At 36.2% G+C, this 14537-nt stretch overlaps 3 protein-coding genes across 3 annotated transcripts; 1 reads left to right on the forward strand and 2 right to left on the reverse strand.

Annotated features, from left to right (window-relative positions):
• The first annotated feature begins 279 nt into the window (after positions 1–279).
• Positions 280–2878, forward strand: FAD8 (fatty acid desaturase 8). The gene is made up of 8 exons (XM_088212803.1): positions 280–929; positions 1064–1153; positions 1280–1346; positions 1441–1533; positions 1641–1826; positions 1927–2007; positions 2396–2533; positions 2626–2878. The coding sequence occupies exons 1-8, from the start codon at positions 436–438 to the stop codon at positions 2800–2802; spliced, it is 1326 nt and encodes a 441-aa protein (XP_088068929.1). The 5' UTR covers positions 280–435; the 3' UTR covers positions 2803–2878.
• Positions 2879–3224: 346 nt separating this feature from the next.
• Positions 3225–5439, reverse strand: LOC148268681 (N-(5'-phosphoribosyl)anthranilate isomerase 1, chloroplastic-like). The gene is made up of 5 exons (XM_088212804.1): positions 5283–5439; positions 4936–4998; positions 4400–4758; positions 3897–4060; positions 3225–3717 (listed from the first exon to the last, which is right to left on the reverse strand). The coding sequence occupies exons 1-5, from the start codon at positions 5290–5292 to the stop codon at positions 3486–3488; spliced, it is 828 nt and encodes a 275-aa protein (XP_088068930.1). The 5' UTR covers positions 5293–5439; the 3' UTR covers positions 3225–3485.
• Positions 5440–7295: 1856 nt separating this feature from the next.
• On the reverse strand, positions 7296–10517 carry LOC148268682 (zinc finger CCCH domain-containing protein 29-like). Its single transcript, XM_088212802.1, has 2 exons — positions 10378–10517; positions 7296–9819 (listed from the first exon to the last, which is right to left on the reverse strand). Exon 2 carries the CDS (start codon positions 9805–9807, stop codon positions 7747–7749), a length of 2061 nt encoding a protein of 686 aa, XP_088068928.1. The 5' UTR covers positions 9808–9819; positions 10378–10517; the 3' UTR covers positions 7296–7746.
• Positions 10518–14537: the final 4020 nt, after the last annotated feature.

Raw genomic sequence — 14537 nt, forward strand, 5'->3', positions numbered from 1 at the left:
CTTAAGAGTAATTAAATGCAAATAGTTAAAATAAACAACTCATTTATTACCCGTTATTAATTACCTATAAATATTAATATTGCAATAATAATATAATTAGTAATAAAGTTTAATTCACATTAAATAATAACATAATAGGAGTTTTTTTATTAGGTAATAAATTCAACGTCCAAGTTTGAGTCAACCACACTTGCTGTGTACACGCGGAGTGGGGCAGAGAATGAAAGAACAAAGGTAGAGGCGCGGAGTTACAAGCAACAGGAAGCACGAGTTTTTTTAATGGCGAAATTTATTTATTATTTAGAGAGATAGAGAAGTATTATACAGAAGAGAGCTCCTCTTCTTATCTTCTTCCTACTCGTATTGCCTTTTTGTGGTTCTCCCTGTCACAACTTGACCCATCGTCTCCCTGACATTCCCTCATCTGGGTCTTCAATGGCGGGTCTCCTCTTGTCAGAATGTGGCCTGAGACCTCTCCACAGAATCTACACCAGACCCAGAACTGGATTCCCATCGACTAACATCAGAGGGTTGCCAGCCTCTAAACCTTATTTTCTTGGTTATTCCTCCAAGGTCCCTGGTGGGTTTGTGGAGAGAAGATGGGCACTCAATGTGAGTGTTCCATTGTCTGTATCAACTGCCAATGGAGGAGACAAAGAGACGGAGATTATTAACGGTGGGGAAGATGATGGTGAATTTGACCCAGGTGCTCCGCCGCCTTTTAGGTTGGCTGATGTACGAGCTGCTATACCTAATCATTGTTGGGTGAGGGATCCATGGAGGTCAATGAGCTATGTTGTAAGAGATGTTGCTGTTGTTTTTGGATTGGCTGCTGTTGCTGCTCATTTCAATAACTGGCTCGTTTGGCCACTTTATTGGTTTGCTCAGGGAACTATGTTCTGGGCTCTCTTTGTTCTTGGCCATGATTGGTAAAGTTTCATTTGGCTGTAATTTGATTTTCATTCCAGCTCTGAAATTTTGTAATTTGCTCTTTGATTGCTTTGCTACGTGATTGAATTGCAAACATGGGTTGTCTTTGCTGTTTCGGTTTTGGGTTATGCAGTGGTCATGGTAGTTTCTCTACTAATCCCAAGCTGAATAGTGTTGTGGGTCATATTCTTCATTCTTCAATTCTTGTTCCCTACCATGGCTGGTGAGTTACTTTCTCGTTTTACTTGCTTTTCCTTGTTTGCTTTTGGCTTTTCTTAGATGCTTTTTAACTCTCTGATGCATCTGGTAATAGCTTAAGTGATTGGAGTTTTTATTATGATGAACACAGGAGAATTAGTCACAGAACTCATCATCAAAACCACGGTCATGTAGAAAATGATGAATCATGGCACCCAGTAAGTTGTTTTGCTTGTATTCAATCTACCCATGTCTTGTTTTTCTCTTTTCAGTGATGGAATTTTAGTGAAAAATACCATTTCTCTATTGCAGCTATCTGAAAAGATTTACAACACTCTGGATAATGTTACTCGAAAATTGAGGTTTACTCTGCCTTTTCCTATGCTTGCTTACCCTGTCTATCTGGTAAATCCTTTTAGTTTTCAATGAATTGATTGTATATATCTCCATGATGAGCTTAGAGGGATCAAGCTTTCATTAGTTTTCACTCGTTATGCTGGTTTCAATTACAGTTCACTCGCAGTCCCGGAAAGAAAGGCTCTCATTTCCACCCAGATAGTGATTTATTTGTCCCAAGTGAGAGACAAGATATCATAACCTCTACTGCTTGCTGGACTGCCATGGTTGTACTGCTTGTTTCCTTATCCTTTGTAATGGGTCCTGTCCAGATGCTCAAACTCTATGGCATCCCTTATTGGGTACGTCCAGTTTCCTTGGAAGATTACTTGAATTTTGGACTGACACTTCCTCCTTTCATATTCTGATGCATGGCTTTGAAAATCTGCAACTTGTTTGCAGATATTCGTAATGTGGTTGGATTTTGTAACTTACTTACATCACCACGGCCATGAGGAGAAACTCCCCTGGTACCGCGGAAGGGTATGCAATTTCTTTCTATTAGGTTTCATATGTAAGAAATCAAGTTTCTACTATGTTTAATCTTTTGACATAATGATCATAATCTATTATTTGTCATAATACCAAGTCAGAGGTTTAGATTTTGTGTTTTGGTTACTGGCTACCATTATCCTTTTTTTTTTAAAGAACTGGCTACCATTATCAAATCAGTATAAAGCATGATGGAGGATCTGTAATTGATCCTCGCTTTTAACCTAATAGGCTTTTGCAGGAGATAACGAATTAGTGTACAAACAATGGTTTAACTCTGTATTACTCAAAGTTGCTGTCATAAATTAGCATTTCAATCAATAATGCAGAGAAGCTTTTGGATGTTTGCTGATCTTTTCTTTTGGTAATTATGGAACAGGAATGGAGTTACCTAAGAGGAGGGCTTACAACGCTGGATCGTGACTATGGATGGATCAACAACATCCACCATGATATAGGAACGCATGTGATACATCACCTATTCCCTCAAATCCCACACTATCACTTGATAGAAGCAGTAAGTTGTCTCCCAAATTCATTGTCTGATGACTGATCGGCTTTTAAACATGCTCAACATGGTTCTACTTTCTGTTTTTCGATCTCTTCCAGACAGAGGCAGCAAGGCCTGTGCTCGGGAAATATTATCGAGAGCCAGAGAAATCGAGACCTCTTCCATTTCATTTACTGGGAAGTCTCATTAGAAGTATGAAAAAAGATCATTTCGTGAGTGACACTGGAGATGTTGTGTATTACCAAACAGACCCCAAGCTCCATGAATCCAAGTGAAGTTCTAAGTATTTAGCGAATGACATGAAGTGTCCAAATCTACAGATTCATTATTAACAGATTCATTACTAGCTCATACTTGAGTTCTGACCGTTAGGTTGATGGCCATTTTTGCCAGAAAACAATTCAACCATTCTTTCTCCTACAGAAGAATAGGTGCCTGTTAAGATATTGATATTACAGTTACAATTTTGGAAGAACAGATAAATTATAATATGTGTTCATACATAAATGATGCATTTCACCAGCTCAAGCAGTGAATCTCTCGGTGTAATGTGTAAATGTCTACCTATTTACAGGAAAATCCATGATGCCTTCATAATAACTTTCTAACATTTCATTAATTTCGTACAGTAATTCAGTACTTTGTAACAACATTACATAAAATCATAAAATTTTCTATTAGAATCTCTCTCGGTTAAAAACAAGAACAGGTCTCCTGAGTCTATGCAGGGATGCTATGGTACATCTTCCTTCTTATTACATTAAGAACACATCTCGAAAGGGTCATGAATAAAATAAGCGGAACTATTACAAAGTTTGCACTAGCACATGCTCCTTCCAAGCTAAAATCTGCTCAACATTTAGCACGAGAGCAAAAAAAAGAACATATGGATGTCTAGGCACTTCAATCGCATTCTTACAGTTACGAAAAGCAGGAGTGGATCTACCTTGCTCATTACTCATGATTGATCAAGTGCTGATTGAACTGCACTCATAAACAATGATATCCGTGATTGATCTTTCTGAATTCCATCTGCACCACAAATGCCACTACTGACATCAACTCCATGAGGTTTGAGGATAGAAATGGCTTTAGAAACATTTTCAGGATTCATTCCCCCAGCCAAGAGCCATCCATGTTTGCTTCTAATTGGGGGTAACTTGAACTGAGCCCAATGAAATTCTTTACCACTAAGACGTATATCCCAAAAGCAGAAGAACCGAAGTCAGCAATAATCACGCTATATACATGTGTGTTTGTTTGATATGTATAGATAAAGTAGGAGTATGCATGAAGGAAGAACCTCTTGGCTCTGAAAGATCGATTATTTAAGTTGAAGGACTCAACATAAGGAATTAAAGATTAATACCTTCCACCCTTGGCACTGTCAACAAGAATCCAATCAACTAGAGGACCTTCCTCATCTGAGATCTTGTTTAGGAGATTTCCCTCTTCATTTGCATGAAGAACATATATAATCCTCTTCTCTTTCACTAAATCTGGAAAAGCTGCACGAGAGTTGTCCCCATGAAGCTGCATAAACCCAATGCAATTACCAGGTTAAGAATGTTACCACATACATTTATTCAAGTTAATTATGTTCCCACTCGATTCTTTTAATGTGCATATTTATTCATGATGGATAAATTAACTCCCCTCATATATTTAATTTCCAATGATAAATTTATGTTTTACACTAACTAGGACGAAACCGGAAAAAGTTAACTTGAATTAAAGATGCAATTAACTTGGAATTAGATATTATTTCCATTCAGATCTTTATCCCATTTATACCATACTCTCGTTCCTGTTTCATAGGTTGAAAGTTTACGACAAACTCAACCAAGGTAATCAAAATAAATAAGCATAAACCTGCACGAGTTCAAGGTCCGAAGTAGCAGAAACTCTCAATATTGTCTCTGCATCATCATCCACAAATACTCCAACCGGCTGTGCACCATATTCTCTTGCAACTTTGGAAATCTCCTTTGCAACTGCAACGGAAATAGAACGCTTTGAACCTGGCCAAAGAATCATCCCTATAAAATCAGCACCAGCATCTGCCGCCATGGCAGCATCCTTCGCAGATGTGATTCCGCACATCTTTACCAGATGTGATTCACGCTCCTCACCAATAGGGAACACTTTTTCGGAGTGAGATAAGCTGCAAGTTATCTTATTGTTTGGAGAGAAGCAGGCTTTTGAAAAGCATGATTTCTCACCCTGCAAACCTGCAAATTAACCAAGACTCTTGAGATACAAAGTAATTAACCACCTGACACTCAATAAATAACTCAACTATTCCAATACAATTTGAGCACAAGACATATAGAATTACATGTAAATTATGCAACTTTAAATTCTAACTGCATCTGAATAGCTGAGAAAAGTAAAAAAAGAAAAATTACCCGGGAATGGCCTTCGTGTAAAAGTTTGTATTCTGGATTGAAAATGAACTTCTGTTGCAACCCCTGAGAATAAAATATACATACAAATATATCATAAACACATCCATATACATATATACGTCGGTCTGTGTGTGTGTTTGTGTGTACATACACGATGCATTAATCACATTGCTCCACCAAACATAAGTACATAAGCATTTCTCACGACTGAATGAGAAATTCAAGTGAAAAGAAAAATTAAGAAAATCCAGTCTCCGCTGGCATTTCTCTGGGGAAATTCATCGAACAAGATAGCTGCAACAAAATGAAAAATGCATGTGTACAGAAACCCGGGAAGAGATAATCACCTCTGAGCATTTCTTCTGTAATCGAACCTGAGAATTTCTCTTTTCACGCGACAAGGTGATTGATTATTGGTCGGAGGATGATGAATAAAAGAGCAGAGAAAGTTGCTCGTGAAAACCTTGTTAAAGAGTCTCGAGTATAAGCAACGCGAGAAGCAACGTTCATTTCTCTTGTTGGGCGGACAGGAAACGGAAATCAAAAGCTCTTAGTCCGGGCCAAATGTTGGGCCGGGTCAAAGCCCATCATGACCAAATTATTTGCTTGAATTGGTATTCGAATTCAAATTAAATTAATTAGTTAATTTTTTATTATTATTATTAAATAAATAAATATTAAAAGCATAAATTATTGAGTTAAAGTGTTAAAAAATAATAATAATTATTATTATTATTAATAAATGAAGCATGAAAGAAACTTGTGTCGTCCTAAATGATTAAATATTAAACAATGACATCATGGGCGGCTACTGATTTCAACAATCAAATTTTTTCTTCTCCTAGGAGACCACCAAATGACGAAAGATAACATGGGGACCTACAAGCAATTTTTAATAATTTTTGGATGAGATAATAATTTTATTAATTTGGGAAATTATGTAATTAACTAAAATTTTATTTTGTGTGAAACAATATCTACACGTATTTGGATTAATTTTAAGATAAATTAATAAATAAAAAAAACTACGAAAAACAACAATAATTTCGTTTAAAATAATTTTTTTAAAAAAAAAAAAAAACAAGTCACATGGATCGGTTGTAACCCAAAAGAAATTAATTATTCAATAATAAAAATTGTACTTTTTTTTAATTAAAATACAGAAAACCCATTATTTAAAATTAAAATTCCTGTCCATACAATATTTCTGACAGACATAATATTCATCTTTATCACAAAAGAAAATTAAAAAATAAATAAATAAAGAAGAAGGACTTTAAAAGAACACAAAAAGTCTTGTCTCGATTTTTAAATTTGTTCATGTTCTTGATGGAGTTAATAAGGTTCGCATATATAAAATCGACGGTCAACTTTGGATTACCAACTTTCTTTTTTATTAATTTAATATCTACTTTAGGAGATGAGTAGTTGAAATTGATTTATTAGCCTTTCGACTTTTTCTTTTTTTTTTTTTCTCTTTAATAAATTTACTTGGGAATTAAGTTTATGGCGGTGGTTGAGGTGTGAATTTGGTGTGTAGTGATTAAAGAATATTATGTATTTTTGGTAAATACCATTTTTATTTTCTTCTTAATGCAATAGGTTTAATGTATTTCTCATTTTAATTCTAAAATTGAAGTCCGCTAAAGATCAAAAATTATTGAAAAAAAAATAAAAAAAATTAAGATGTTTTTATTTAGTCAAAAATTACTTTTTATTTAGGGGGGGAAAAAATTGTATCTTTTATTTGCAATTAAATATAAAGTAATAGATTTTGATTTATTCTAAATAAATTTGAATAATTAATGCGTTAGGTTTGCATTGAACAAGATAGTATCAACTTTTTTAATTTTGATTTATTGTTGTTATATATATATATATATATATATATATATATATATATATATGTCACTAATTCAAAGTAAATTACAATGTGACTTATAATTGTATGTAATGGTGGTTAAATTTTTTTAGTTTGAAATAATTTCAATACCAAATGTGGCAGTGCAATGAGAGAGATCTCGTTAAGCTATCTACATACTTACACACCTCGCAAAACGTCTTTCAGGGAATATAATTGAAAATAAAAAAAGTTTAGATTACAAACAAATTTATTATAACATCCCAGTCTTATGATTTGATTAGTTAGTAATCCATGAATCTATGTATACATAAACGTTTACATATGTTCTTCATCATGCTGTTAGCTGAAAATTGAAAAAAACATAACCTAACCAGAATGTTACAGCAATCCAGAAGTTGTGCAAGGAGCTACAACGTATAAACACGAGCAGGAGCAATGCGTTGTTATCCTCAGAACTTCAAAAGTTAAAAAATTAGGTCAAGAACTGAACAAAACATGTAATAATATTCTTTTATATAGATTAAAAATGTGTCGTTGATAGAATTACAAGGAAGAGGAAGAGTCCCTTATGGATCCATTTCCTATTTTCATTACATAAATAATAACTTGATCAGATAAAAATGGAAATCCTTCCGATGCCACTCATTCTTGTGGCCTTTCCCTTACTAAGAAACAACAAAAGAAAAAATAATAATAAATAAAACAAAAAAAACCCAAGATTAGGGAACTACAAACAAGAAAAGAATATAGAATAATAATTAATCAAATTCTACTTTGGTCTTCCATCTAAATTCATGTCCTCCTAAATTTTCTTGATGGCTCTACACTTTTCTTTCTTCTTTTTGGGTTACCTATTAAGTTCACCTTCTATCAATTTTCATATAATTATAGAATGCTAAATAAGAATATCAAAAAACTAGTCAGACTGAGGAGCAAACTGATGTTGCTTACACCACCATCTGCTCCTGTTCCATGTACATTTGCTCCAACCAAAGCGGAAGCTTCTCGTGGTGGCCTTTGCCTAGAATGTATTGCTGCTTCTCGGTGCCAACCAACCCTGCTCTCACTGGCGTTACATCTTTCACCAAGGAATTAACCCAAGATACGTCTGGCTCATCGAAGCTCAATGGCATCGAGTTCAACTCCGTTGATGCAGTTACTGGAACATGATCATTGTTTCGAAAACCAAAGGAAGCAGACTTCCTAAGCTTGTTTAGCTCATCACCTTGAATGCCCCAATCAAGCTTTCCATCTGGCGAGCCCCAGTCTGAAAGATTGGACATCATTGATGCAGAATTAGCAGATGCAGCAAGTCCAGCATGACCGGTCACTGCTCCTCGATCAATGAAACTCTGGCTTCGTTTTGCAAAAGCTGAAGACCTCGAATTCATCACTGCTGCTGCTACAGCAGCAGAAGTGTCGAAGCCAAAGGAAGAAGGTTTCCTTGCTGGAGAGGATGAGAGATTTGTAGGGTAGCTGGCACGAAGCTGGTTTTGGCGAATTTGAAGCCCGGTTGGAGATTGCAACTGAGTTGGTGTTGTAGATTTCACCGAGAGTCCCTGCAAAGGAGACAAAATGGATGGATCGAGCGATCCAAAAATATCATCAAGGTTAGTAGGTTTCAAATCTCCAAGCCTACTGTACTCCTTATTCCAGTAGGATGGGGAAGAGGGGCTTGACATCTCCTCTAATAATTGCCGCTGCTGCAATTGACTGACGTGGCTATCTAGACCAAGCAATTCCATCTCTATATCCAAATCTCTAGCACTAAAAGCAGTCTTCAGCCGACTACCTGGGAGCTGCAAGGCAGGTGGTGTAAGATTAACCTTGTTCTGCCACAAACCTCCACTTTTTGGAGATGATGAAGCAGCCAAAGGAGACATTGGCGGTGTTGATGCAGCAGGCAGTGGCAAAGATGATGAACCAAGTGCCAGTGAGCTCAGGGTCGCCATATCCATTGCACTAACAGGAATAGACCTTGGTGAGGGCATAGCTGAACCAGTAGATGCATAGACAGGACGCAATTCTTCGCGCTTGTGAGCAAAGAAGCAGACTTTGCGTGTGCAACCTGTCTCATCCTTGCAAAGCCGGGTCCTGTACTGGGCAGGATGCAGCCACGACTCAAAAACACCGTGTGCATACTCACAGGCATCCCCCTTAGGACATGCTCCCTTTCGGAACTCAGGGCAAGGAACACAGCTGTACGGGTACTTCCTTGGGTCCCTTCTCCTTGCATTCTCCCCTGGGTGAACAAATGGGCACTCGGTCCAATCATGTGAATAAGCCCTCGAGCACGGCTTCACCTTGAAAGTATACATCCTAAACTCATCAGTTCCATATATCCCATCATTGATGTCCGGCAAAGATAAATCAATAGGATATTCTTTCTTCTCAGCTCCCTCTTTTGACAACTGAGTAGTTGTGATCTTCTGTTCTTCTTCTTGGTTAAGAATCTGATCAGCAACACTAACTGAATTATCACCTTTTAGCAACATCTCAATAGCCCTCTTTCTTGAATTTGATGTCGATTTCAAAGAAGGGGCAATAAGATCAACAGGCCTATTACCATTGGCATCAAGACAACTCGGGTCAGCAGATGCATCGAGCAAGCACTTGACAATCTCCAAGGAGGAACCAGCACCACCAGCAGCAGCACAATGAAGGGCAGTGACCCTATCAGTGCCACAAATCCTATTCACATCAACTTTGTCAGTTCCAATTATGTACTTCAAAACCTCAATACTACCAAACATGGCAGCGATCATGAGAGGAGTCTTCTCCTCAAAACCCATCTTTTTCGACCCAATTCTTCTACCATACCAGAAGCTTGCCTCATCAACACCAAAACCTTTCTCTTCTACTTCGGTTTTGAATGCAGCCAGGTCATTTGAGGCTGCTAACTCGAGCAAAATTGAACATCTACACGAGCTACCATCTTTCTGCTTCTTGGGTTCAGCTTCCATAAGGACTTTTGATGAGCAAAACTCACTCTTTGAACCGTTGCACATACCCAACAAGTCCTGCATACATGAAGAGAACAGATAAATAAATATTTCCACTCATTTCAAACAAAAGAAAACTGAAAGTAACACTATATACACAAAAAGTTCTGTTTAGTTTATGAGAAAATGAAAGAACATGAACCCAAATCCACTACTTGATACCCCAAGAAAATATAAACCCTCCTAGATCTGCCCTAGTTTTAAGTAAGATTAACCTTTCCACATACCAAAACCCCCAGAAAGGACCTAGAATCCCAAATTTTTTTCGAAATTCTTTGCACCGAAACAGAATACACCAAAAGAAACCGTAATAAGAAGGGAAAAAAATTATATCTCATACTTGAAATCAACATTTTGATCTGTTTCGAAATCCTTAACAAACCAAAGAACTACACCCAAAAAAAAACAGTAAACAAAATTCAAAACTTCTTTAACCCCAAAAAGAATTTCACAGACCCACCAAAAAAAACCCAATAATCCGCCAGATCAACAACAAAATCCAAAGCTAAACTTCAAAGCAAACTAAATCCACGATTCTTATTCAACTTCCTTCCATTTTCATCGGAAAAAACATACCTTTGAGCACTTTGCAGCAGAGAAAACCGCAGATGCAATATGGGTTCTTAGTTTTTTTTCCTTCTTGCTGAAGTTTCTGTTAAAGTAAGCGAGCTAATTCGAGAAGAACTCGGTTTGAAGAATAAGTGGGTTGGTTTACAAGGAGAAGACCATGAATGGGGGAGGCTCCTTTTATGTATGGCCTTGGGGGAGAAAGAGGGAGGAAGGTGTGACTTTTCTTCTTCTCTCTTTCTGGGTTAAAGCTTTTTTATGGTCAAAGTCAAATCTTTAAAGCGAAGGCCACTGCTATCTTCTCTTTCCCCCTATCGGAGCCAAAGGTCGCTGTTTTGCTTACTTGCTAAACTGAAATGAAAATGAAATGAGAAATGAAATTAAAATTAAATTTCGCGAAATGAAATTCAAATGCATATGAAATGTAGGTGGTGGGCCCCATCCTTTTTCAGCAATATCTAACCGACTCAGCGGGTTGCCCTTCACGTGTGTGACTGAGTGTGAGCTCTTGCTTTATACGAAAGCCGCCGCGCGTGCTTGGCAATTGCTCACCATAAAACACTTTATTTAATTTATCATCTCAACTATAATTAATTCTATTTGTACATAAACATAATTTGTAACGACTTTGGAAATCTAAAAAGAAATATATAATAATTTAAGTGCATAATCGAAATAAAAAATTAATATTTACATCATTTACACAATAACTTAAAAGTACTTAATAAACATCACGGAATGAATTCTCTGAAAAAAACACGCGAAATGAGAAAAATAAAAGTAAATATAAAGTATCTAGCATCTACTCGCAGTCTTCTTGCGGATCGGAATAGGAAATCAGGTCCTCTTGATCTAAAATAGTTAAATAAGGAATGAGTTATACTAATCCAGTAAAAATATCACACTATATCACCGTCACATAAGTAAAAGTTGATAAAAAATTAAAATAACCAACGGAGTAGTAGATTTAAACCAATATATTTATTTAAAATAAAACCATTTACTATTTTACTTATCATTAGAGAATTTATGAAAACAATCTATGCAGACAATTAATATCATACAGATCATAACTTCATGCACGACCAGCAACATAGAACATATCATAAATTCATATTTATTAACAATAGACGAACTCGTAACCGTTTCTCGTTTCACTAGTCTACTAGTATATATGAAGATCCATAGGGGTGTCACCACTACACGTGAACCACTTTCTCTTAACAGTCTTAATTACATAGCCGACCTCATACCCCGTCCGGTATGAGCGCCAAGACATTAAACTTCAATATCCCATTTGGTATAAGAGTGAAGCGGGTAGTCCCCATACCCCGTTCGGTATGAGCGCCAAATGACTAAGTCTCTATACCCAGTCTGGTATAAGACAACGTTCACGGTAGGGTTTCTTATGAATCCGGTCCATCCACCATCTCCCAAGATATCTAGTGAGACTGTCATCTTATCCATTTATCAGATCACATTAATTTTATGTTTTTCTTTAGTCTCCGTTACCAAATCAAACATAAATACATAACAAGTAAATATGCATCCGATAATGCAATCATATCTTAGATTCTCAAAATCAAATAGTGGTCAAGTAAGGCAGTAATACATGCATTTAAACCATACAATATATAAATCCGATATCATCATGCTTTTAAACTGTAAAATAAATCAACAAAAATTGACAGAAAATAATATCCGATTTGGACTCCATTAGCAATCTGTAATTAATAAAGTGCATACATTTAATTTGTACAAAAGACCGTATTATTATTTATTTAAAATTTAATTCCATGATAGGAAATAGGGTGAGGGATCTTTACTTGATTCAACGCCAAAAGCTAAGTGGTTACTGTGCCTACGGGCGGTCTCTAGGTTCCTTAAATTTTTCTTTGGGAACTAAAATGCGCTTATGATACTTACAAATGTCCCAAATAAACCCAAAATCAGTCTCATGGCCTACTCGACCAATTTTGAAAATCCAGCGCGACGACTCCACTGTGTTCTGGCGGGCGACGGTGATCTGCCTCGGGTTGGTTATTTTCGACCGTTTTTGACCGTTTTCGGTCGAATTCAGTCAAATTTGCATCGGTTCCTGCAATAAAACACACTTAGGACCTTCGGTGGACCAAAAAAATATAAAAAATAAAAACTCACCAGCGGTGGGGCTCTCTGATGCGACAACTCCTTCAGCTTACGTTGCGATTGGGTGTTTTGCTTCGATCAACCTGTAGAGAAGGAAACTATAATTACAATGGTGGAAAAATCACATCAAACGGGAATCAGAAAAAACTTCATCGGAGGCATTTTCTGAAACACCCCGTGGCAGCGCCACCTAACTTCGGTAGCGTTTTTCGGCCAACTGATTAGTTCTTTCACTCTGATTTGGCTATGGGTGGGTTTAAAATTGAATTTCGTGCAAGAGGAGAATTTTTTTATCTCGTTTGGCGGTCGAAAATTGCTCCAGTGCAGCGGCGGGTGGTTGCGGTTGGCTCCTCGGCGGCTGAGCTGTCTTCTCCGGCGATATGTTTTGGCGGTTAGGGTTAGGGTTTTGGTGCAGATGAGGTTATTTATACCCATCCGCTTTTGATTTGGGTTGTTCATCGCTTTTGATCTGAACCGTCTGATCGCGATTCAATCTGGACCGTCCGTGCGCGATTTAATCTATACCGTCCGTGCGTGTTTTCAATCTAGGTCGTCCATGCGCAATTCAATTTGGACCATTTGTGCGCGTTTTTAATCTGGACTGTCCATGCACATTTTCAATCTGGGCCGTCTGTGTGTGCGAGAACAGATCTCAGCCGTTCGATCGCGCGCACTCGAATCGCCCACGTAGCTCTCCTCCCGCGTAGCTTCCCGCGTCAACGCCTTTGCCACCTGACGCGTCCTGGTTGGTTGGGACTGCTGACCGGGCATTTGACCTTATGTAACTTTTCTAAATTGCGTTTTGACTTTTGTTTTTCGATTTTTCTTTCAAAAATATCCGCAGAATCCAAATTTTCACATATTTTTTTCAAAATTATTTTCAAATTAATCATTAACAAATTTTACCTTTTTTTTCATTAAATTAAAACTAAATAAATAAATAAATATAAATAAAAAAAAAACGAAAAATAAAATTAAAAAATGTTATTGGGTGTTACATAATTAAATTGGATCAATTAACTACCTTTATTTTTTCATTTTTAATAAAAATACACTTAAAACATAAAAAATAATAGTTTATAGATATTTAAAAATATATAATTTTAGAAAATTTTATGAGTAGGTTATTTATTAAGAAGAAATTTATTTAGTTAATATAAAATTTTCAAAAAAATATGTTAAAGTATATACTAAAATTCTATAATAAAAAGATTATTTGTTAAATTTATATTCTTTATTTAATTTATTTTTGAAAAGGAAGGTGTGAGTGGGATTTAAGATTGTGCGAGTGGGGGGTGAGAGTGCTCGTGAATGAAAGGGTGACCGGATGGAAATATTCCAAGTTGTAAACAAGTCATCACGCGCTTCTCTTCTCAGTAGGTGGGTGACAGGATATGCCTCTGACTCATCCTTCCACTTCCTCTCTCTCTCTCTCTCTCTCTCTCAATTATATTCTTTTTATTTTTATTTTTATTTTTAATTAGCTCTCTTTTTTTTCCCCCTCCCATTAAATTCCACTAAAATTATTCCATCCTTTTATTTAATTTATAAATTAAAAAAAAAAAGAATTCACAAAACAAATATTAGTACGGTTATTCTTAAGCTATTTTAAATTATAATCGTTGTTTTAAATGAATTTGTCATTGAAATCCCATTAAAATATAAATTATCTGTATAGGAGCATCTTCATCTGGGCAATCCCAAAAACTGTTTTAAAAAAATTTATTGTTTTGTTCAATAACTCTTGTTGTATTTGGCAAATGGGAGGAGACCCATCAAGTTATTTTCTTCGAATTGTTTGTCTGTAGAGTTTCAAATAGTTTCCTGGAATGATGAAGAAATAAGTCAATGATTTTATTGGCAGGCAGTGACTTGCAATTTGGAATTTGAACGAGTACAATCAAGTTTGGGTTTTTATAGGAGAGATCATGATTTACTTTTTCTAAAAACACAAACACAAAAAAAGAAATTGGCATCTCTGTTTTTTTTTTTTTATTTTATTATATGATTTCAATGGATTC

The sequence above is a fragment of the Carica papaya genome, chromosome 2 (genome assembly GCF_054855325.1).
Source record: "Carica papaya isolate Zhongbai chromosome 2, ASM5485532v1, whole genome shotgun sequence".
Taxonomy (NCBI): domain Eukaryota; kingdom Viridiplantae; phylum Streptophyta; class Magnoliopsida; order Brassicales; family Caricaceae; genus Carica; species Carica papaya.

Excerpts from the sequence above, each read along its gene's own strand:
- LOC148268682 (XM_088212802.1), bottom strand. The coding sequence starts at position 9,807 with ATGTGCAACGGTTCAAAGAGTGAGTTTTGCTCATCAAAAGTCCTTATG.
- LOC148268681 (XM_088212804.1), bottom strand. Across the intron at positions 4,061-4,399 it reads CGGACCTTGAACTCGTGCAG|CTTCATGGGGACAACTCTCG; the intron begins GTTTATGCTTAT and ends GGGTTTATGCAG. Across the intron at positions 3,718-3,896 it reads GACAGTGCCAAGGGTGGAAG|TGGTAAAGAATTTCATTGGG; the intron begins GTATTAATCTTT and ends TATACGTCTTAG.
- FAD8 (XM_088212803.1), top strand. The coding sequence starts at position 436 with ATGGCGGGTCTCCTCTTGTCAGAATGTGGCCTGAGACCTCTCCACAGA. Across the intron at positions 1,534-1,640 it reads TTGCTTACCCTGTCTATCTG|TTCACTCGCAGTCCCGGAAA; the intron begins GTAAATCCTTTT and ends TTTCAATTACAG. Across the intron at positions 1,827-1,926 it reads TCTATGGCATCCCTTATTGG|ATATTCGTAATGTGGTTGGA; the intron begins GTACGTCCAGTT and ends ACTTGTTTGCAG.